The sequence below is a fragment of the Zonotrichia albicollis genome, chromosome W (genome assembly GCF_047830755.1).
Source record: "Zonotrichia albicollis isolate bZonAlb1 chromosome W, bZonAlb1.hap1, whole genome shotgun sequence".
Lineage (NCBI taxonomy): Eukaryota > Metazoa > Chordata > Aves > Passeriformes > Passerellidae > Zonotrichia > Zonotrichia albicollis.
Window position 1 is genome coordinate 5,676,925 of NC_133859.1, and position 20,725 is coordinate 5,697,649.

The following is a 20,725-nucleotide window of genomic DNA, read 5'->3' on the forward strand; positions in this document are numbered from 1 at the left end:
CAGCGCACTACACCCCGCAGCCCAACTGAACCATGCACTCCGTGGAGCAGGTGAGTCTCCCACTCCCTGCCACTCACCTTTGACTTTGCCGAAGGTACCGACGCCGAGCGTGTCGCCCAGGATATAGTGCCCAATCTTCACCCGGCCGTGCTCGTGCTTCTGTTTATCCGCCACTGCCGCCGCCATCTTGAGCCTAGGGCCGAGCCTGCTCATAGAGTGCGCCCGTGCCGCAGTACTATCAGGGGAGGAGCAAACAAATAACACTCATCAACCCAATCAGGAAGTGATCTCATCACTTATCACTTTCCTGCCCTCCCCTGGGGCAAATCCTTGCTGTTGGGTGGGGGAGGGCTGGGTCAGCTCAGTGGCACCCTAAGGGGTGAGGCTTCTGCAGGTGGGCCCTGCCGGCAGGGCATAACGGCAGGATGGAAAGAACAGCCCCCGGAAACTGTGGGGCGGAGTGAGGGGGCTGGGGTGTTTTTATGCCACCTTCCCCGGGAAATATTGGAAATATGCAAAGATTTCAGGACCGGGAGGGAAGGCGGTCATAGAGTGCTTCTCAGCAGCGGTGGCAGTTTCCCTCAGCTCTGGCGTGGTGCAAGGAGCTGACCTGGGCCCACTGGCATCAGAAGTGGCACTGCCTGGAAGTTTAAGCTCCCTCGTATTCCTGGCTAGCACTGCAATCGCCCGCGAGGTCTGTGCCTGCAGGCAGTGGGAAACTAGGGCTAACCGCTCCCCCCAATACGGGTTGTCCTTCCTGATGCTAAAGTGAGGAGATGTGTCGAACATAGACATACTTTCAATTGAGAAATTGTGATAGCACAATGAGATGACTAGGCTGTCTGCATTGTCACAGCCACAGGGTGCCATGCAATGTGCTGCTGCACACTGCAAGGCCTGCCTGTGGAGAGCATACAGCAGCTCTCACTGGGGTGGTGGCTTGTATTGATTTGCACACCCTGGTTTTTGGTAGCAGGGGGACCACAAAGATGCCTCCTGTGAAAAGCTGCTGGAAGCTTCTCACCATGTCCAGTAGAGCCAATGGCTGATGGCTCTGAAGATGGACATGCTGCTGGCCAAAACTGGGCCAACAAGAGAGGCTGGTAATGCCTCTGTGATTAAATATTTAAGAAGAAAATTAAAACAAAAGTCATGGGATTTTGCTTTTAGTTAGAGAAGAGGAGGAGGTGAGAACATGTGAGGGAAAACAACATGGTGACACAAAGGTCAGTGCAGGAGGGGGAGAAGGTGCTCCAGGCACCAGAGCTGAGATTCCTCTGCCAGGCTATTGTGAAGCAGGTTGTCCCCCTGCAGCTCATGGGTCTATGGGGGATGCAGACATCCACCCTCAGCCTTTAGGGTAGGTGCCCATGCCAGAGCGGGTGGCTGGCTGGAGGAGGCTGTGATCCAGTGGAAGACCTGGTGGAGAGAGGGGGCCCCTGCTTCCAGGATGGAGCAGCCTGTCCTTGGAGGACTGCACCCTGTGGAAGGAGAGACCCACATCGCAGCAGTTCTGGGAGGACTGTCTGCCCATGGGGGGAGTCCACATTGCAGCACGTGCGGTATGGCTGCTGCTTGTGAGAGTGGACCCACGTCGGAGAAGTTCATGGAGAACTGTCTCCCATGGGAGAGACCCCACAGTCTCACAGGGGAATGAGACAGAGTGGAAATTATCCAGAGCAGAAATCCATTCCTATTTAGGTAAAAAGTACATTTTGAATTAAGTCTGTAGCTTGTGAACATAGCTGTTTAGTCTGACTGTGCGTTCTCCCAAAAAACCTATGTTCGAAGAAACTGCTTCAGCTGAAGGACAGAGATAACGGGAGACATAGAGGCTGCGGGAGGAAGGACAGGGTGTCCCACGAGTTCTTTTTGTGCTTTCTGATAAAAAAAAACTAGCCGCAAGTGTAACGCGAAATCAGTAAAATGAATATTTATGAACCTGGTGTGAAATTCTATGCATATGGATTGGCAATGTAATATATGGTAGAAATAATTCATGCTATTAAAGAATGTATGTTCTAAAGACTGTAAAATCCAAAACGTGTCTCTGACCACATACGGCCAGAGAAGCAGATGTCTATTCAGATTCCAAAGAATTCCCTGACACAGCTAAGATAACGATCGATGCTTTAGCATAAGAATAGACGCTTCCAGGACGATGATCACCGGTATGAGTCATCAGAAACCACCTAAGAGCAATCATCGCCCTGTCAATTACATCAATCAAGATAGCCAGGGAGCCAGAACTATACATCTGAATACATGGCTTCCCCGGAGCCCATCACCACTAACTATCCACCTGGAGACAATCTTTGTCCAGGTCTGCACACTGAAAGAAACAGCCATGAATGCAAAGACTTACAAAAGAAATTGGAACTCCTTCGCCTCGGGCACAATAAACTGTATAAAACCTCACCACAAGAAGCAGATCTCGTGAATGGGGGGGATTCCGATGCGTAGAGGTCAGATCCAGGTTCACCCAGCGCCGATCCCGGGCCCGATGCTGTCTCTTTGGCTGTGGTGGTTTCGAAGACCGTAATGTGTTCGCGCAGAAAGATTAATAAATCTTTTTGCAATTTTTGATAATTTGGCTCACGATTGATCATTTATAACAGTAAGGAAGATAAAAAGAGATCTGGAGTTCCCAGAGGTACACTTGTGGGGGGGGGGGGGGGGGCTATGCAAAGTGACTCCAGGACCAGCATGCCATGAGAAGCTACTGCTTCTAGGTTGCTAAAAAAGACCCCCAACCAAGAGTTGAGAGATTTGAGTGATGTCTGGACATCAGGAATGGAGTGCTGAGCCTGCAGAGATGCTGAACACCTTCGTAGTCCCTCTCACCCTGAGCACAGGAGTCGTCCCAACGCCGGGAGCAGACAGAGCGGGGCGGGGAAAACCAACATCCGAAGGGGTCACCACGCCCTAAAGGCTCCCACGAGGACTGGGCCCCCAGCTCTGCCCCTAGTGGACAAAGCTGCGCATGTCCTCCTCCTCGTCGCCCTGGGAGAGATGATGGGAGACTGCAGACCCCTCCGAGCTGCCCAATCCTGAGCTGATCACTTTTAATAAAGGCATTAAAAGGAGAAAAAGTCTCCTGCCCTGTTTATTTCAATCCCCACATGCATCCAGTGCTATAATACACATACCAGCTATACAACTTTCACAAATTTGTGGAGTTTGTTTCCTTTTCCGCAATTCAGGGAGGACTCCTTTCCCAGAGAAAACCTCAGGTGACCAAAACTCCCACACTGTATCCCTGTGTTGTTGATGGGAAGGAGGGAGGGGCTGGGGGGAGAGGTGTTTTTAAGGGCTTATTTAACCTCACATTATCCTCTTCTTTTTCTCTTAGTAATAAATTTCTGTTTCTGATAGTAATAAATTTCACTTTGCAACCTTAAGTTGAGCCTGTTTTCCCCTTGAAGTGTTTTCTCCCGATCCTTATCTCAACTCAGGAATCCCTCGTTTATTTTTTTTTTCTTTTCCCTCCTCTGCCCAGAGGTAGCAGGGGAGGGTGTTGGGGATTAGGTTTCTTTCCTTTTGTTCGTTTTTACTTGTAGAATTTTTTTCCCATTAAGTTGCTAGGAGACACTGACAACTGGGTACTTAAGACAACAAAGAAGTGGCCAAAGCCTCAGGGGAGGAAGGCATCTGGTTGCATCTCTCTTTTTTGGGAGTTTCTTTTCGAGGGGCAGATACCGTGAGAATTGGGCAGGTAAAGGAGCGAGGGCAGCTACTAGGCACTCTCTCGTTATCTGTTTTGGAGCAGGACGGTCGAAGCTGCTGCTTAGGAAAAAGAATTCGCTGCCACCGCCATAACCCAGCCCAAAGCCTCTGCTCATGAGAGGAACAACTGAACTAGGACCTTATTATCACCTACCTCACTAAAAGAGGGACGCATCACCATCTGCTCGGGTGCCCGGGAATCCTGAGCTCGCCTCTCCCTGCCCTGCTGGGAGCCGGGCCGCCGCTGCCCCGCCCCCACCGGTTCTTCGGCACTGCTCTGGGTTTCTCCACGCTGTAGCCCTGAACCCCCTCCCCTGCCGGGACGTCCCGCATTTCCAGCTACCGCCGCAGAGCTTCTGATACATCTCGTCCACCACCCCAGGATTTTTGCTCATTCCTGCCGTTCCAGCTTGGTGCTCCTCAGAGTCCTGCTGGGGCATCGGGAGTCACCAGCGCCCCTGCCGTCTGTGACCGTAACTGCACCAAAGGGGAAAATGCCTGTGGCTGAGAAGGCTGTTACTGGGTTTGTGGTTCTGGTTGTTGTTAATGCCATAGTTGTTGTAGTTGATTTGCCTTGTTATACATACTAGTAAAGAACTGTTATTCCTATTCTCATATCTTTGCCTGAGAGCCCCTTAATTTCAAAATTATAATAATTCAGAGGGAGGGGGTTTACATTTTCCATTCAAGTGCAGCTCCTGCCGCCCCTAGCAGACACCTGTCTTTCAAACCTAGACAGAGCATGCGCGAGTGACTCTTGTGGATGCCTGGCATTGGACCAGTGTCAAAACACAACATGGCTGAACACCCACATGCAGACAGGGTTTCAGGCACTAATAATGCAGTGTGTTGCATATGGTTAAAAAAGCATTTTTTCTAGTAATAGTCTTAAATATGATTCAGAGAACATTCAGTATTACTTGTTACAGTCATGAATTTAACAGTTGGAAAACTAATTTGGATCCCTGAAAAGTCTTTATTTGTTAAAGCATCCCCCTAACCTAATGGGACAAAATACTAAAACCCATCTGTTCATTACTATGGAATAAAAATACGAAAGCTTTAATAAGAAATATGGTATGAAAAAAAATTTCATAAAACATTACAGACTGTGTATGGTAATAGTTATGTACAGAATCACAGAATTTTAAGGGGTTGGAATGGACCTTAAAGATCATCTACTTTCATCCCCCTGCTATGGGCAGGGACACCTTCCACTAGACCAAGTTGCTCCAAGCCCCATTCAACCCGGCCTTGAACACTTCCAGGGATGGGGCATCCACAACTTCTTTGGGCAATCTGTTCCAGTGCCTCACCAGCCACACATTAAAGAATTTTTTCCTAATATCTAACTCAAATTTCCCCTCTTTCAATTTGTACCCATTACTCCTTGTCCTATCACTGCAGTTCCTGATGAAGAGTCCCTCTCCAGTTCCCTGTAGCCCCTTCAGGTACTGGAAGTTGCTGTGAGGTCTCCACAGAAGCTTTTCTTCTCCAGACTGAACAGCCCCAACTTTCTTAGCCTGTCTTTGTAAGGGAGGTGCTCCAGTCCTCTTAGCAATATCGTTGGTCCATCTCTGGATTTGCTCCAACAGTTCCATGTCCTTCTTATGTTAGAGGCACCAGAACTGTACTCAGTACTCCAGATGGGGTCTCACAGGAGCAGAATAGAGGAGTAGAATCACCTCCTTCATTCTGCTGCCCATGCTCCTTTGGATCCAGCCCAGGATTCTGTTGGTTTCTGGGCTGTGAGCACTTACTGCTGGCTCATGGTTTTTCATCACCCATCACCCCCAAGTCCTTCTCTGCAGGGGTGCTCTCAATCACTTTTCCCCCCAACCTGCAGATGTGCCTGGGATTGCTGTGACTCAGGTGTAGGATCTTGGACATAAAGGGGGCTGATCTAAAGTACCAGTGAACACTATGCAGAGGCTTAATTCTAACTCATAATCCTCAAGTTAAGATTATTATAATAAGATCTCAAAAGATCATTTATATACTGTAAAATCATTGAGGCAGTCAACCTTTCAACATTTAACAAAACACTACAAAGAACTGAAGCACTTCAGAAACTATATCTAGTAAAGCTTTTAGTCCAAATATGACTGACATGTAATAGTGAGCTACCTAAGCTCTTTTGAATAGGTTTGACGTAACCCAAATTAACTGATCTCCTGCCCTGTGGGGGCCTGAATACATGTTGTATTGTAAGATCTGTGTGGGTCCGAGTTGCTCCAAACGAGCTACAGCTGCAAAGGCCTTAGTTGGGCAGCAGCTGTAGCTGGTGATGGTAACTGAAATAAATAGGGGTGGGTCGAGAGCCCAGGAGGAGCTCCTGAGAAGACAGGAAGGATTGTGCTGCAGAGAATGGAGAGGAGCCCCAGCAGAAAGGCAAGAACAACACTGCAGTGAAGATTACAACACTGCCCCTCACCAAGAATTTTAAAGGAGATTAAAATACAGCAGCTGTTAAACTGTTCATAAAATTCATTCTTGGTATAGCTAAAATTCCCCCTGAAAGGAAGTGCGTAAGTTTTCAAAGTGACTGCAAGCCATTGCAAGTTTCAATCAGTATTACCTTGATATGTTTTATATTATATAAATGCTCATTTTTCAGCAGTGTGATACAGCATAATATAATTTAGGCTGAAGAGCTAACAGATAGAAGCAGCAAATAGCTAATCACTTGCCTTTTCAATATTATGTTTGTGGGTCAGCATAACAGGCTGTGGGATGATGACCGAGAATCTAGGCAAGGGCTAAGACTTACTATCTATCTGCAGCCCACACTGCATTCCCTCTGTGTTATTTTTGTAGATGGATATCTGTGTAGCTGACATCAAGAAAGGATGAGTTGGCTAAAGAAGGTCCTGTGGAGATAGGATGCTCTTGTTTTGGCTCAAACTAACAGCACAGGACAGAACAAAGTCATATGACTGGAACTTGACACCATGGCCAAAAATTAACTTTTGCCTGATTAAGGGTCATTAAAATGCACACCCCTGCATATGTTAATAAGCTTAATGAAGTACATGGTACCACATATATGACAATACTCAACTCTTAACTTAGATCATGCTATACGTTGCATAGGAGGAGGAAGATAATATAGGGCTATATATAAGGAGGGTAGAAATTTCACTTAGTGAGGAAGATGCAAATAGACTTTGGAGACAGTTGATGGGCTACTCTCCTCTCCTCTCCCTCCTCCCAAGCAGGGACACCTTCTTGATAAGATTTTGTGTACGATTATTATTACTCAGGTTAACACAATATTATTATTCCAAATCTGTATTTCTGTTGCTTCAATATATCCCATCATTTGTGAGTCTGTGATCGATCACAAGATTCTTATTGAATGCAACCAGACCTATATGATCAGACTGGTAAACTGCACTATTTAAAAATCTGTGCTCATGGAAGTTCCTACTGAACAGGACCAGACCTATAGAACTAAATTGGTTCTAATCAGAAATTAAGCCCGGCCGCACCTAGCCCCTCTGATCTCTCTGACCAGCTAGAATGCAAGTGGAGTTATTTTCTGCCAAATTTCTTACTTTTAATGCAACACAGGCTGCTCAAAACAAAAATCCCATGTTACACAAAGAACATCATATAAGACTTTGCAAAGCAAAGGTTTTCATTCCCACCCATAGTCAGAACACCTGCCATCCAACAGTACTATAGTTTAAAAAGCCTTTAGTGCCTTGCTGACCTGTTTTAAGATGCTCTGAGGGGTTATTCTCACTCTGAGAATAACAAGACATTTATGATTACTTCCTCTTACATTTGTTTCCCAGTATATAATCAAACAACACATTTTAGATGCATTCCTGAGCCCTGTGAATACATAGATGTGCAATATGTACAAAATGTATTTTTAAGTTAACAGCTTTGACACCACTTACTTTCAATCTCTCAGGACCAATTAAAAGCAGAGTGAGTACAATATATTTGTTACATGCTAAGAGAACAGCAGGACAATATTTCTCTTTTTGTTTACAAACAGCCTAAGTAGATACACTCAATTATCCAAAAGTATTAACTATACTTCATTTAAAATATAAGAAAGTGCAGTCAAGGGCACTCTAATTTCAAACCCGGCTGAAAATTTCTTCAGTGATCTGCACAAGCTGATACATTTGTGGACTGCTAATCCTTCAGTATTGACAAAGCAGTATGCTACTTCTATAAATTCATATGAAACCAAAGGAATAATAGAACAGCCTCAGAAGCTTAAAATATTAGAAGTTTTTGATGGTTTGTTGGTTGTTTGGGTTTTGGTATTTTTTTTGGGGGGGGAGGAAGAGAGGTGTGTGTGTTAAGCATTTTCTCTCTAAAGCATCTGAAATCCTCTAAAGCCTTGCAGGGATTACCATCTTCTAAATTTCCAAAAGTTTTACCTTACAATCACGTTTTTAAAGCTGAGTTTGAAAGCTAGCTGAGTGACACAGTAACACATCATGTAGGGTGCAAGTTTATCAGGTACCAATCCATAATTCAAATGTATCTCAAAGTCATGGACTTCTGTATCATACTACCTACCATTTAATGTTTTCACCCAGCATAAAATCCTAGAATCATTTAGGTTGGAAAAGACCTTTAAGACTGAGTCACACTTAACCCAGCACTACCAAGTCCACCACAAAACCATGTCCCCAAGTGCCACATTCACATGTTTTTTGAACACTTCCAGCAATGGTGACTCCATCACTGCCCTGGGCAGCTTGTTTCAATGCCTGACCACCCTTTCAGTGAAGAAATTTTTCCTAATATCCAACCTAAACCTACCCTGATGGATCTTGAGGCCATTTTCTCTTATCCTGTCACTTGCTACCTGGGAGAAGAGCCCAATCCCCCACTCAGCTATAACTTCCTTTCAGGTAGTTGTAGAGAGCTTTAAGGTCCCGCAGAGCCTCCTTCAGGCTAAACAATCCCAGTTCCCTCAACTGCTCCTCATAAGACTTGTGCTCTAGTCCTTTTACTAATTAACTCTGATCTATTTGTGTATCAACAATAACAAATCTCCAGTCCCTTCATGTCTGGCAGTATGTGTGCTCCAGACTTGGCAGTTTCTTTTTACCCAAGCAATGACCCACTGAATAGGCAATACTTTTGCAGGCCTTTCAGAGCCACAAAACAGTGAACAATGTCTCAGACTGAGAATCCCTCTTAAACTATTCCCTCCCAGAACAGCACTTAGAGCCATTATTCAATTACCATCTTTGCGATAAATTCTGACTCTACATGCTAGGACACAATGAAACTCAGTCCATAGTGCCAATATTTCATTTCTCTTGCAGGAAAGGTGAGTAACATACAACCCTCTTTTTAAATTCAGCACAGAGATGATGGCCCTTTTCAAGGTGAAGGTGCTATCAAATGAAAAGTCAATTAAGGGATTATTTATAAATAATTGCTTCAGTGCATACCATCAATAATTTGTATGTGTAAATACATGCATTTTCAGGAATCCCATGTGTAGTGGGTTTGCATGGCTAGGTTTTGGTAGCAGGGGGGCTACAGGGGTGGTTTCTGTGAGAAGCTGCTGGAAGCTTCCTCCATGTCCAGCAGAGCCAATGTCAGCTGGCTCCAGGATGAATGGGCATAACATATTTAAGAAGAAAAAGAAAAAAAGTTTTTGTGCAGATGTAACTGTGGCCAGAGAAGAGTGGAGTGAGAATGTGAGAGTAACAGCCCTGCAGACACCAAGGTAAGTGGAGAAGGAGGGACAGGAGGTGCTCCAGGCGTTGGAGCTGAGATTTCCTTGCAGCCCATGGTGAAGACCATGGACAAAAATTCGCTCCACAAAAACCAAAATAATATAATCATAACACAGAACAAAAATGGACAACTTACACAAAATCCACCCCTTGTCCCTTTGACACAATTACAGCAATTCCCCACGATCATTCTACTCTCTAATATTGTTCGGTACTTGTTTTGCCCATTACCTCTCTCAATTACTATCCTTATCTCAAAATCCTCATGATCTGAGTGATGGCACCAAAAAGACTGTAGTGGGTTGACCCTGGCTGGATGCCAGACATCCATCAAAACCTCTCAATCACTCCTGTTCACAGCTGGACATGGGAGAGAAAATATAACAAAGGATTCATGGGTTGAGATAAGGACAGAGAGATCACCCACCAAATACCATCACATCATGGGCAAAACAGACTCAAATTAGAGAAATTAATTTATTATTAACAAAATCAGAGCAGGATAATCAGAAGTAAAATAAGACTTTAAAAGCACCTGGATAAGGGTAATGGTGGTTATGACTAGTTCATCACACATGGTTCCTGCTGCTGCTCAGGGAGAGGAGTCCTTCCCCTTCTCTAATGTGGGGTGTGGGGGATGGGTCCCGGGATGGGTCCCGCCCACAGGAGACAGTTCTCCACGAACTTCTCCAGCGTCCTTTCCACAGGCAACAATCCTCCCCAAATTGCTCCCACGTGGGTCCCTCTCCTCGGGGTGCAGTCCTTCAGGCACAGCCTGCTCCAGCGTGGGTCCCCCATGGGGTCACAAGTCCTATCAGGAAACCTGCTCTGGCATGAGCTACTCTCTCCATGGATCTGCAGGTCCCTGCTCCAGCACGGACCTCCCAGGGGTTCACAGCCTCCTCTCAGGCATTCACCTGCTCCAATGTGGGGCTCCTCCACCAGCTGCAGGTGGATCTCTGCATCCCCATGGTCCTCCGTGGGCTGCAGGGGCACAGCTGCTTCACCACGGGCTGCAGGAGAATCTCAGCTCCAGCGGCTAGAGCACATCCTGCCCCTTGTCCTGGTTTTAAAAACTCATCGGGGAAAATAAGGCCACTCGAGCCGCCCGCTTTTCTATAACGTTGAAGTAAATACTAAGGAAGATTGAAGCCAAAGTCACAATTTACTAAAGAGGCTTGCAATAAACACAGCAATAATAATAAACGATTGTACAAAAAGAAAATGGTATAACCAACAAAGGCGATATGAAGCCTGAAGCAATATGACCAAGGGTTCTGCGGTTTAACACCCTCCCTCCCCCGCTGCCAGAAAAAAACAAAACAAAACCAAAATAAAAAAACCAACCAAACACCCCCCCAGCCAAAGAAAACAAAAAGCCAAACCAAACAAAAAACCCCAACAAACGAACCGAAAATACAATGACTAAACAAACCCCCCAGAAGCTCAGTCGTCCAAGCCGAGTCGACTCTCCCTCCGCTGAGTTCAGTTCGGCACCAGGGTCCTGCACCGCCTCTACCACCAGTCCACTGTGCTGGGGGTGTGTGTGGGTCGGTTCTGCCGCTTTGCTGCCTCTTCCCAATACCCCGCTGGACTCCTTTTTCGGCTTGGCTAGACTCAGCTGATATCGGCGCCGCCGTCTCTCCTTAGCCCTTCGTCCTGCAAAAACGTCCTGGAAGGACGGGGAAAGAGGGGAGAAACGGCAGGGCGCAGGGTGCCGGGGTCCGCAGGCTCCTTAGCTGAAGTGAGCCAGTCAAAACTTGCCACATTTGTTTCCGGCCGTGGCATTTTCCCCCTACCGGAACTACTCCCCCCAGCAGTGACGTGACTAGTATTAAATACACAGCGCTAAAAGCGTCACCCCTCCTTCTCCACTGATCCTCCTCTTCTTCCTCCCTTTCTAATTGATGATATGGACCTGTAGCTCGTCTTGTTCATTTTTTTTTTTTTCACTACTGGGGCAATAACTGTAATTGTTCTTTGTGTCCCTATCTCAGCCATTATTATCCTCAAATGCAGTTTGGGTTCCTACCTCAACTACAGTCCTCTGAGAGTACTGAACTGAGGCTCAATAGGCACAGGCCAGGCCCCAGTACAGGGTGAGGGGCTGCTGGTTTTCGGTGGGGTAGGCAAGGCACACTTCTATCAGTTGACAGGTCAGTTTGTCAGGGTTGATTACCTGTTCAGGTATAAAGTGACAGGTAATGGGAGGTGAGAACTGCCCTAGGAACCTGCCCAAATCCTTCCACCCACCCTCCCAGTCAGGAACTGGATGCCTCAGGGCAGATTTCAATATCTGCTCACCTTAAGTTTGTTTTCTCTCACATCAGGATGACACCAGATTCCATGAACTCCATAGTGTACCAATGGTATTAGCTAATATCGTTAACAGCATTAAGCAGTTTACATAAGGATGAACAATGACCACGGGAAGCTGCATTATAAAAGCCTTCACAGCAATCTCAGGCAGGCAGAGGGAAGTGTATTCCCTCATTGTTCACATAAGACAGTTCCCCCAGCATAACAAGGCCATCAGTGTAAGGGCAAAGCATAGAGCCATTGTTTGTGTTACATGTTTCCAAACTCAGCAAAACAGAGATAAGGAGTGCAGCTGACAAACTCCATGCCCCCCATAGGAGCTTGCTACTTGATAACTACTATTTACTATAGGATGATTTATATATTTATATAAATTTAACTGCACTTGTCTCATCCCACAGGTTGTGTGCTGAAAAAGGACTGTAGTGGGTTGACCTTGGTTGGATACCAGGTGCCCACAAAGCTGCTCTATTGATCCCTTTCCCAGCTGGACAGGGGAGGGAAAATAAGATGGAAAACAACTTGTAGGTTGAGATAAGGTAGTTTACTAAAGCAAAAGCAAAAGTTTGTGCACACATGAGCAAAGAAAAAAATGGGTTTATTCTCTACTTTCCATTGGTGAGTGATGTTCAGACACTTCATGGGAAGCAGGGCTTCAGCACACAGAGTGGTTGCTCTGGAAGGCAAACACTGTAAAGTAATGAATACCCCCATTCTTCCTTCCTACCTTAGCTTTTATATCTGAGCTGATGTCAGATACCTTTGGGTAATTTAGGTCAGCTGGTCTCGTTGTGTCCCCATCCAGGATCTTGTCCACTTCGAGCCCCTTGATGGGGGAATGTTGGAGAGACAGCACTGATGGTGTGCCAGTGCTGCTCAGCAGAAGCCACAACACTGGTGTGTTATCAGAACCTTTCCAGCTCCCAATGCAAAGCACAGCACTGGGAGGGCTGCTGTGGGGAAACAAACTCCAGCTCAGCCAGACACAATATACCATGTTTCACTGAAGTAAAACATGTACAAAAGATGACATTTTCTGGATAAGACAATTTATTTTAACAAATACATGTATCTTTATGATGAACTGGAGGCTGCAACAGCTGCTCTCTTGGGCTTTGGCGTGGCTCCCTCACGGAATCCATTCCTACAAGTAGAAATATGGTCATCATTTTTTGAAAGGTTGACTTTTGCTCCAAGTTATTTTCCAAGAAGCAATGTTTCAGATCAGGTTCACCAGCTTTTTTCAGCTTCTCTCAGTAATGCACTGAAATCACTATGGAGTTCATATGTTCAGTGGTTTTTCTTAAGAAACATAATTCACAAACTGTTTGGAATAAGCAATATGGTTTTCTCTCTTTTCTACTGAAGTAAATGACTTCTTCAAACAGGAAGATTTCATTAACTGAGTAAACATTGCAAGACTGAATTCGATACAGCACATCCACTGAAGGCATGCCTAACTTTATGTTCCTACTAAGCAGCTCGGCAAAAGATTTCGCATTTGTTAGCACTGAAGTGCAAGTCAATTTCTTACAGAAATTGACCCCAAGCTTACTTTTGGAGATGACATTTCTACTTCAGCAACACTTGGTAGAAATCAGGCTGCAGTTGCACATTGTAAGGTGTTTTCTGGATGCTTCTGGGTAAGACTATGCTTACCAAAAAAACACAGATGAATGGATCCCTCAAATACACCTAGGTCCGGGACTTAAAAGACTTACTTTTCACTATTAAATCTAATCTACATTTTTAGGAAAATACTTTTGAATTGCTTGGGTTTTTTCATCCATCTTTCTGGTGTATCAGGCCAAAAGTTACAGAGCTGTGCTTTAGTACATGGAGGTCATATAAAATGAAATTCTTAGCAAGTTTAACAGTACAGTACCTTTTAAGTACAACTCAAAGCTTTATAACAGATTTTAGAAACCTGTAACTCAGAATCAGATGCTACTTACTAATTGTACTCCAAATTAAAGAGCAACCACTGAAGTATTTAAATCCTTTTCTTGTGGGCAAGAAGGGATTGGGATGCGTTTCAAGAATTGTTTCTTAGAAAAATCCAACTTCAGTGCAACCATCAATTTCAGACTCCCAAAAAGAGGTGATGCTACACAAAGTATGCCTTTTCAAATGTGAGTTGTGAGTGTTTTATTACAATACCCTCTGTGTTCTGTACTATCTACAATTAACAGAAACATCAGAGTTTGCTATACAGCCTATATTTTAACAATGAACGAGCTTTTTATAATTGGCAGTATATTCTTTTGCAGATATGACATAATTTATTTTCACAATATATTTTAAAAGAAACACCATACCTCATCAAGCATACTAAATAAGTGGTAACTTGGAATGATGAATTTCATAATTCAGTGAAATCCATTGAAGATGTCAGATTACACTAGTTTGTAATAAAATGTTGTACCTGAATCGACGGTAGACCCTTTTCAGGTGCCTCATGCGACCAGTACCAGTGGTGTTGCGTCTTTTAGCCTTTGCACTCCAGTTATCTAGAACACAGAAATTACTGTTATTCATGTACACCAAATAATTAGTTGCATGGTACATTTGAATAGCACAACTATTCAATTTCACAGAAGAAAAAAAAATTATAAATTAAGTAAATTATTATTCAGTAATACTGCATGTTAGCTGAAAAACAGTTAAATCAGTATTAATTTCAAAAAATTTCCTACCACCGTAAGATGATACAGTATTCTTTCTTGGTTGGAAAAAAGCCAGATTATTGAAGACGACAAAAAAACACAAGTTTTCAAACTCAACTCTTACTTACAATTTCTCTTACGCTTAGCAGGGTAACCACATTTCCCACAGGTAGATTTCTGCAGATGGTACGCCTTGGACCCACACCGACGACACAAGGTGTGTGTCTTATTTCTTCGCTTACCAAATGATGATGTACCCTTTGTCTGAGAAATATTTCAAGACATTGCACATTGTAAATATCACTATCACATAAAAGTCATGTAACTCAAAACACAGGCTTCTCTAAAAAACACTCTTAAATTCACCAAGTTCAGTAAACATGGCAGAGGCACACTGATCTCTGAAACACTGACTCAGTTTCTTTTATAGGTATCCTCCATTTCAAGAAACCAGTTTCTTACACTTCTCTTTGCCATTCCTATCCTTCTGCCCAGTGCTGAAATAAAATGAAGCCACCGAGTGGTTATCTCCAACTCCTTTCTCATCTCCCTCAAATTTATCGGTGATGAACAGTAAACTGCTTTTTCCTGAAGAAATGTATTTATTTTCATAGATTAACCGTACACTCACAAGAGGCTTTGGCAATCAAATTTCCTCTTACTACGTTCTCTGAAAGGCTTCCTCATCACTGGGAAGAGCGCTGTCCCGGCCAGGCCCGCAGCAAGCACGGAGGAGACCCCGAAGGAGATCCCGTGGTAGCACAGCCCTATACCCCATCGCTGCCTCTTCGCCCAGGACGCGATGTCCCACGCCCCCACACAGGCCAGGAACGGGGCCTTCAGGCTCAGGTCCCAGCCTCGTCTCCCCGCAGCGCAGCCCCACCGCCGAGCCCGGCCACAGCACGGCGCAGGGCCGCCCCACGCCCCAGACGGGGCCCACGGCCTCACAGAGCCCGGCACGGCGGCGGATGATGACAGATATCGCCGCACCCAGGTCCCTGCACTCACCATCTTCTCCGGGGGTTAGCACCAAAGAGACTATGCCCCGCCCCGCTTCCGCTATAGTCCGGCAAGTGCTTCCGGAGACGTGTTTGGGACTGTTTGGTTGGGCATGGAGGAGGCATCCGGTTCGGTGGCCCGGCTGGATAGGCCCGGCCCGGCCCGGCCCGGCTCGGCAGAAAGTGAGTGCTCTCCTTGTCTTAGCCGCATCTCAAATTGTACTCAGGAGTCCCCCCCATGTGATGTCCCCTTCCCGCCGGGCCCGGACTACTGGGATAGGCAGGGTCCCTGAAAGCTGTGGTGTCGTGAGCGAGACCCTCGGGGGCCAGACCCCAAAGGTTCCTCGGTGACATCACACAAAACCTGGTGCTTATTAGGGCGACACAATGTGTCCTAGGCCATGGTGCAACTGGTCCTGGAAATTATTAAGGGGTATTTATGTGTAAATTTAGCACACCTAAGTTGCCTTATTAGGACATAATTTTTAACTCTAATGCATCCTCCCTGCAATAGTACCCATGCTGCTATTTACAGGTGCCTACAGCTCCACTTCAGGCTGCAGAATCAAGTCCTGGCCTTATTTCTACGTCAAGTGAAACCTATTTTCATGACTGAAATGAAAATTTCCCCTTCAGGGACAGGATATTTGTGGCTGTAATACATACTTTCAAAGTGAACTGCTATAAAAAATAGGCACGCTGTGCTTGTGAGTGTACCTCCCAAGCCCCACACACGCAAGGTGATAGTCTGCCTAAAGCATTGCAATGGACATCATTAATGTAAAATTGTTTTTTATTCCGATGCACCACTTAGATTCTTACATGCCAGCCGTTTTGGTTTAACCCCAGCCAGCAACCAAATCTCGCACAGCTGCTTGCTCACTCCCTCATCGGTGGGATGGGAGTGAAAATCGGAAGGTTAAAAGCTAGAAAACTCATGGGTTGAGATAAAGACAGTTTATTAGGGAAAGTGTGAAAAACACATTCATTCTCCTGTGAAAATTTAAACAGTTTAATAAAGGACAATAGGAGACAAAGACAGTAAAGCAAAGATTACAGCTGGGTGTGCCTTGGCACTCAGCCAAGAGCACACCTTCACCTTCATGGATACCCCTTAAATACCTTTTCTATTATATCAGCCTGTTGCATATTCATAGACCCTTATGCGTATCCATAAGCTAGTTTACATATTCCAGGAACTATTTTACATGGCCCCTCCTCGGGTCCACCTTTTTAGAGCATGTGTGTTTCTTGGCTGTGGTTTTGGCTCCTTCTCCTTATCACTTCCAGTTTGGGCTTTGGTCCATACTTTCTTTGGACAGCAGATGCTGATAGCTGGCATATCAGTAGCAGGGTCTTCATTACATGTTCAGTGGATGTTATCCCGACCAAACAGGCAGTTCACTCCTAACTATATCAGCTACCCCTACTACTATATCTAAGTTTTTTGTTAATAGCAGAAATAAAAGCAAAGTTATTTTAACATTATACATATAACATTCATCCTAATATTTGCGAAAAGCCAACAACATAATATGTACTTATAACAATCTATCCTCTTCCCTTTTTACAAATCATTTGGCTTGAACAGTATTTCTTGTTTTCCATCCTCCATTATTTGCTTATTTTTTCATAAATCATTCTTGCTTCCTCCAAGAGGTCTTCCATATTTTGTTTCTTTAGCACCATAATCTTTTGTGCAGTCCCAGATGTAGTCAATTTTGGGTCTATAGGCATTGTTACCACTTGCTTGCCCCAGACTACACTGGAGATGAGCTGAATAAAGCAGGGGATCAAGCAGGGAAGAAATATCAAACCAGCTGTAGCACATAAAAGGAAGAAGCCTAGTTTCTTCCACCATTCTATTCCCAATACCTTATGCCACCAGCTAGTTTTTAGCATTGATTCCCATTTTTGAACTAGTACATGGGCGATTTTTCTGATATCATTGGCTATATCCAGGACGGCATCTCCGTTATCATCTATTTTCAAACAACAATCTGATGTATTAAATTTTCCACAAACACCCCCTTCTTCAGCTAATAAATAGTCTAAGGCCAACCTATTCTGATAAACAGCAGCTCTTGTTTGGCTATGTTGCCTTGATATTAATTCCATTGCCCGACCAGTTCTGTTAGTTATCTTCACAACTGCTTGGAGTCTTATAATACAATTCAACATATAAATTGGGGTCCGACATCCCCAACTCCCATCTGGTGCCCAGGTGGCTGGCCCATATATTTCCACTATGTATTCTTGGGGCCACTCCTCATCTCCCCATTTTTGGGATCCCCCAATCAAGTCCCTTTTATTTCTTTTTAGGTCCTCATAAACTGGTATTCCTAATTGATCTCCATTTGGTCCTGGTAGAAGAAAAAATCCTGGCTGTATAATTCCCAAAGCGCAACTCCCTCTCAAACTAGAGGGGAGTCTTGGGTATGCTTTCTTTCCACATATCCAAAATAAGCCATCTGGTGCCTTCCAATAATAATTTTTCTGTTTATTTATATTTTCCCAAAATTTGGATATTTCTGGGATCCCAGAATAAGGATTTTTGCCTGTATAATTTCATTGAAAAAGTCCAATTTTGTTTTTATATTTACAATTCCTCTTTTTCATTTCTCCTCGAGTCCAATACTGAGTTGGTTCCTCTGGGATCCACCATGTAGAAGTTCCATTGCTAACTTTATATCTCTTACAGGGAGTATTTCCTACTTCATTATGAACATTTTTCCAAGTATGTCAGAGACATTCCTCTCCTATCACTGTTGAGCTTAAAATCCACCCTTCAGGTCAGTTTTCCCCCCTTGTATTTGCCGGGTTCCACTTAAGGAGTTCAACTGAGCCTAAGCTACTGCCTTTCCATGGCCATTCTTCTGACATCAAAGCTCCCCCACAAACCCAGCAGTAGGTTATGTCAAGTTCCTTACTGTTGGGAATTTGGCTGGCTAAAGACTGGAAAAGTACAAAACCGTGGCTAATTCCAAGTCCTGCACCTGCAAGATAGTGTGTCCTTGGGCCTAGCTGTAGTAGGATAACAAATAGTGAAAGAGACATGAGAAAAGAGAGATGTAACCCCTAAGGAATGAGGAAGAGTTCATGGTATAGTTTAACCAATAGATTGCTTGGCTTACAGAATATTCATAAGCTTATTATTTGTTGTATAAGTGTTTGATACTTTCTTCAATAAACTGGACCTGTGATGAACCATCTGGTGTCCAGGTCCCCTTCCTACGACACCTTACTTATTCTTTCCCCTAATTCCACAAACAGATTTTTCCCCAGTCTTGAGATATCTATTTCCTTTTCTAATTGCTGTTCAAGTTTTGTATATAAATCTTGAAGTGAAATTGGCACAGATTTTGATTGCTGTACTGGTTTTGCCTTTCTGCTTACTAGTTGTTCTTTAATCAAATCTTGGACCTTACTCCCACTAGCAAAAGTGAAACAAACCCATCTCTCTCCTTTAGGACATTTACTTCCCAACCTGTTACCACTTGTTCCCAAATTCTCCGCAATCCACTACTTTTTCTCATTTTGTATACAATTGCCTAATTTGGATGGGTTATAATAGCGACTGTTGATATGGGTGTGTGTAATAAAAAAGGAACCTTGGTGTCTTTCCATATACAGTTTTCAGTAACATCTGTGACATGACTTTGCCGGTATCCTGAAAGGGAAAAGAAAAGATGAGTGACAGAAAAAGGAATAATAGAGGTCTGGTATGGCTTATACTCCCACCTCCCATGCCTGTGTGGTTTCTACCCATAGCAGGTGAATATGATCTTCTCGGTGGTGAGTACAGCGGCCAATCCAGTCTTGCCCTCTTTTTTCTTGTCACTTCCTTTTTGCTAATTTCCAGGCAAATAGTTTTTGACATTCCTTAACTGTAGTTTACCACCGTTCTTCAGGTATTTCCCATTCAATAGGCACTAATAATTCCCATCCACAAAACAAAGTTATTATTTCAGTTGTTTTGAGTTCTACCTCGATAGACAATAGATTTGGCACTCAACACTTCCAGCAAGGAGAGCATCAGTTGTGTGAACTACAATACCAATTTTTCCCATAATTTAAACATTTACATTTAACCCAGCTAGCATGTCCGGTATTTGGAGGAATCAAACAGGGTATACGATATGGCACTGATGGAAGTTGTAGTTCCTCCTCTTCTTAGTATAAGTCAAATGCTAAGGTCAGAATACAAGAACTCTCTGTCCAAAACAGTCCTGATCCTCCTGTTTGAAATGGAAGTATCCCTCCCCAAGGAGGGTATTGGAGGTGTCTCAGGAGTTATCCAGGCGGTACTTAAAACCACTGATATATGCTCGGCTTTATTTCCCAATTAAGTGTAATTCTTCGTACATTCCTTGATTCATTTGGGTCCTCCCAGTTCACTACCACCTGGTCCCCACTTGAGAGTCAATTTGGTATCACCCGATTTAGATGTTATTGTCCATTCCTTAGGTTCTTCCACAGGTCCTTTGATTCTGCTGGTGTGGATCCACCCTTGTTCCCTGGTCCGGATCGCTGCCTCAGTCGTCAGTAGTACCTGAAAAGGACCTTCCCATTGTGGAGTTAAAGATTACTCTTTCCATGTTTTCACTAGTACCCATTCCCCTGGATGAATATTATGAATTTTAAATTCTAAAGGTGTAGTTTGAGGGATTATCCCTTTCAACCGCAAATTTTCAGGAGTTTTTGCAGTTGTGGTGACATATTTTCTAACACTCATTTCCCCTACTTCATAAATAGCAGTTTCATGTTGGGTGGTCAGAAAGGGTAATCTGAACATCATCTCATAGGGTGACACTCCCAAGTCTGACTTGGGTTGTGTTCAGACCCTCAATAGAGGCAAAGGTAGGCATTTTACCCATGACATCTGGGTTTCAATCATTAATTTTGTTAAAGTTCTCTTTAAAGTCTGGTTCATCCTCTCTACCCAGCCCAAACTCTGTAGATGCCATGGGATATGTAATTCCCATTTTATTCCCAAGGCTTGATATTGGAATATGAATCCCAATATAACCAGTTAGATGGTACCTGGGCCAGTTCTGACCCTCGCTGCTGGGCCAAAGGCAGCACTGTGGTGTTTTACCCCAGAGATACCTTGGCTGCTGGAAAGTGCAGCGGGGCACAGACGCAAGTCCAGGCTTGTCAGGACTCCGTTTACCTCAGGAGAGAGAGCTTCTGGCGATGGTGAAGAGAAGGAAGGAGTGGATTCTGCTGGAGGGTTATATCCAGATGTTTATTCCACGGTCACAGAGGTCTGAGCCGGGGCAATTCCTCCAAC

General features: G+C 44.4%; 2 protein-coding genes and 1 non-coding gene across 17 annotated transcripts in view; all 3 read right to left on the bottom strand.

Annotated features, from left to right (window-relative positions):
- The window catches only part of LOC141726960 (5'-AMP-activated protein kinase catalytic subunit alpha-1-like), a 114,419-nt gene extending 101,754 nt beyond the window's left edge, over positions 1 to 12,665 (bottom strand). For 7 of the 15 annotated variants that reach the window (XR_012577918.1, XR_012577917.1, XM_074532096.1 and 4 more), the window contains exons 1-2: positions 10,885 to 12,650; positions 78 to 235 (exon numbers count right to left, since the gene is read on the bottom strand). Coding sequence is in view for 10 of the 15 variants with exons in the window: in XM_074532096.1 (XP_074388197.1) it covers positions 78 to 213 (136 nt within the window). In the remaining 5 variants the exon portion in view is untranslated. Of the gene's footprint in view, positions 1 to 77; positions 236 to 3,880; positions 4,773 to 10,366; positions 10,586 to 10,860 lie in introns of those variants that run through there. The other 8 variants (XM_074532090.1, XM_074532088.1, XM_074532091.1 and 5 more) reach the window with 8 other exon arrangements.
- A 130-nt stretch (positions 12,666 to 12,795) lies between these two features.
- On the bottom strand, positions 12,796 to 15,580 carry LOC141726961 (large ribosomal subunit protein eL37-like). The gene is made up of 4 exons (XM_074532104.1): positions 15,443 to 15,580; positions 14,563 to 14,698; positions 14,194 to 14,278; positions 12,796 to 12,912 (listed from the first exon to the last, which is right to left on the bottom strand). Exons 1-4 carry the CDS (start codon positions 15,443 to 15,445, stop codon positions 12,843 to 12,845), a joined length of 294 nt encoding a protein of 97 aa, XP_074388205.1. The 5' UTR covers positions 15,446 to 15,580; the 3' UTR covers positions 12,796 to 12,842.
- Positions 13,014 to 13,094, bottom strand: LOC141726984 (small nucleolar RNA SNORD72). The gene has a single exon (XR_012577957.1). It is a non-coding gene; the product is annotated as a small nucleolar RNA SNORD72 (small nucleolar RNA).
- Positions 15,581 to 20,725: the final 5,145 nt, after the last annotated feature.

What these genes read in the sequence shown, in the direction of transcription:
- LOC141726961 (XM_074532104.1), bottom strand. An exon ending in TGCTAAGCGTAAGAGAAATT is followed by an intron (nt 14,279 to 14,562) that starts GTAAGTAAGAGT and finishes TCTGTGTTCTAG; the next exon opens with ATAACTGGAGTGCAAAGGCT. An exon ending in AGGGTCTACCGTCGATTCAG is followed by an intron (nt 12,913 to 14,193) that starts GTACAACATTTT and finishes TTCTACTTGTAG; the next exon opens with GAATGGATTCCGTGAGGGAG.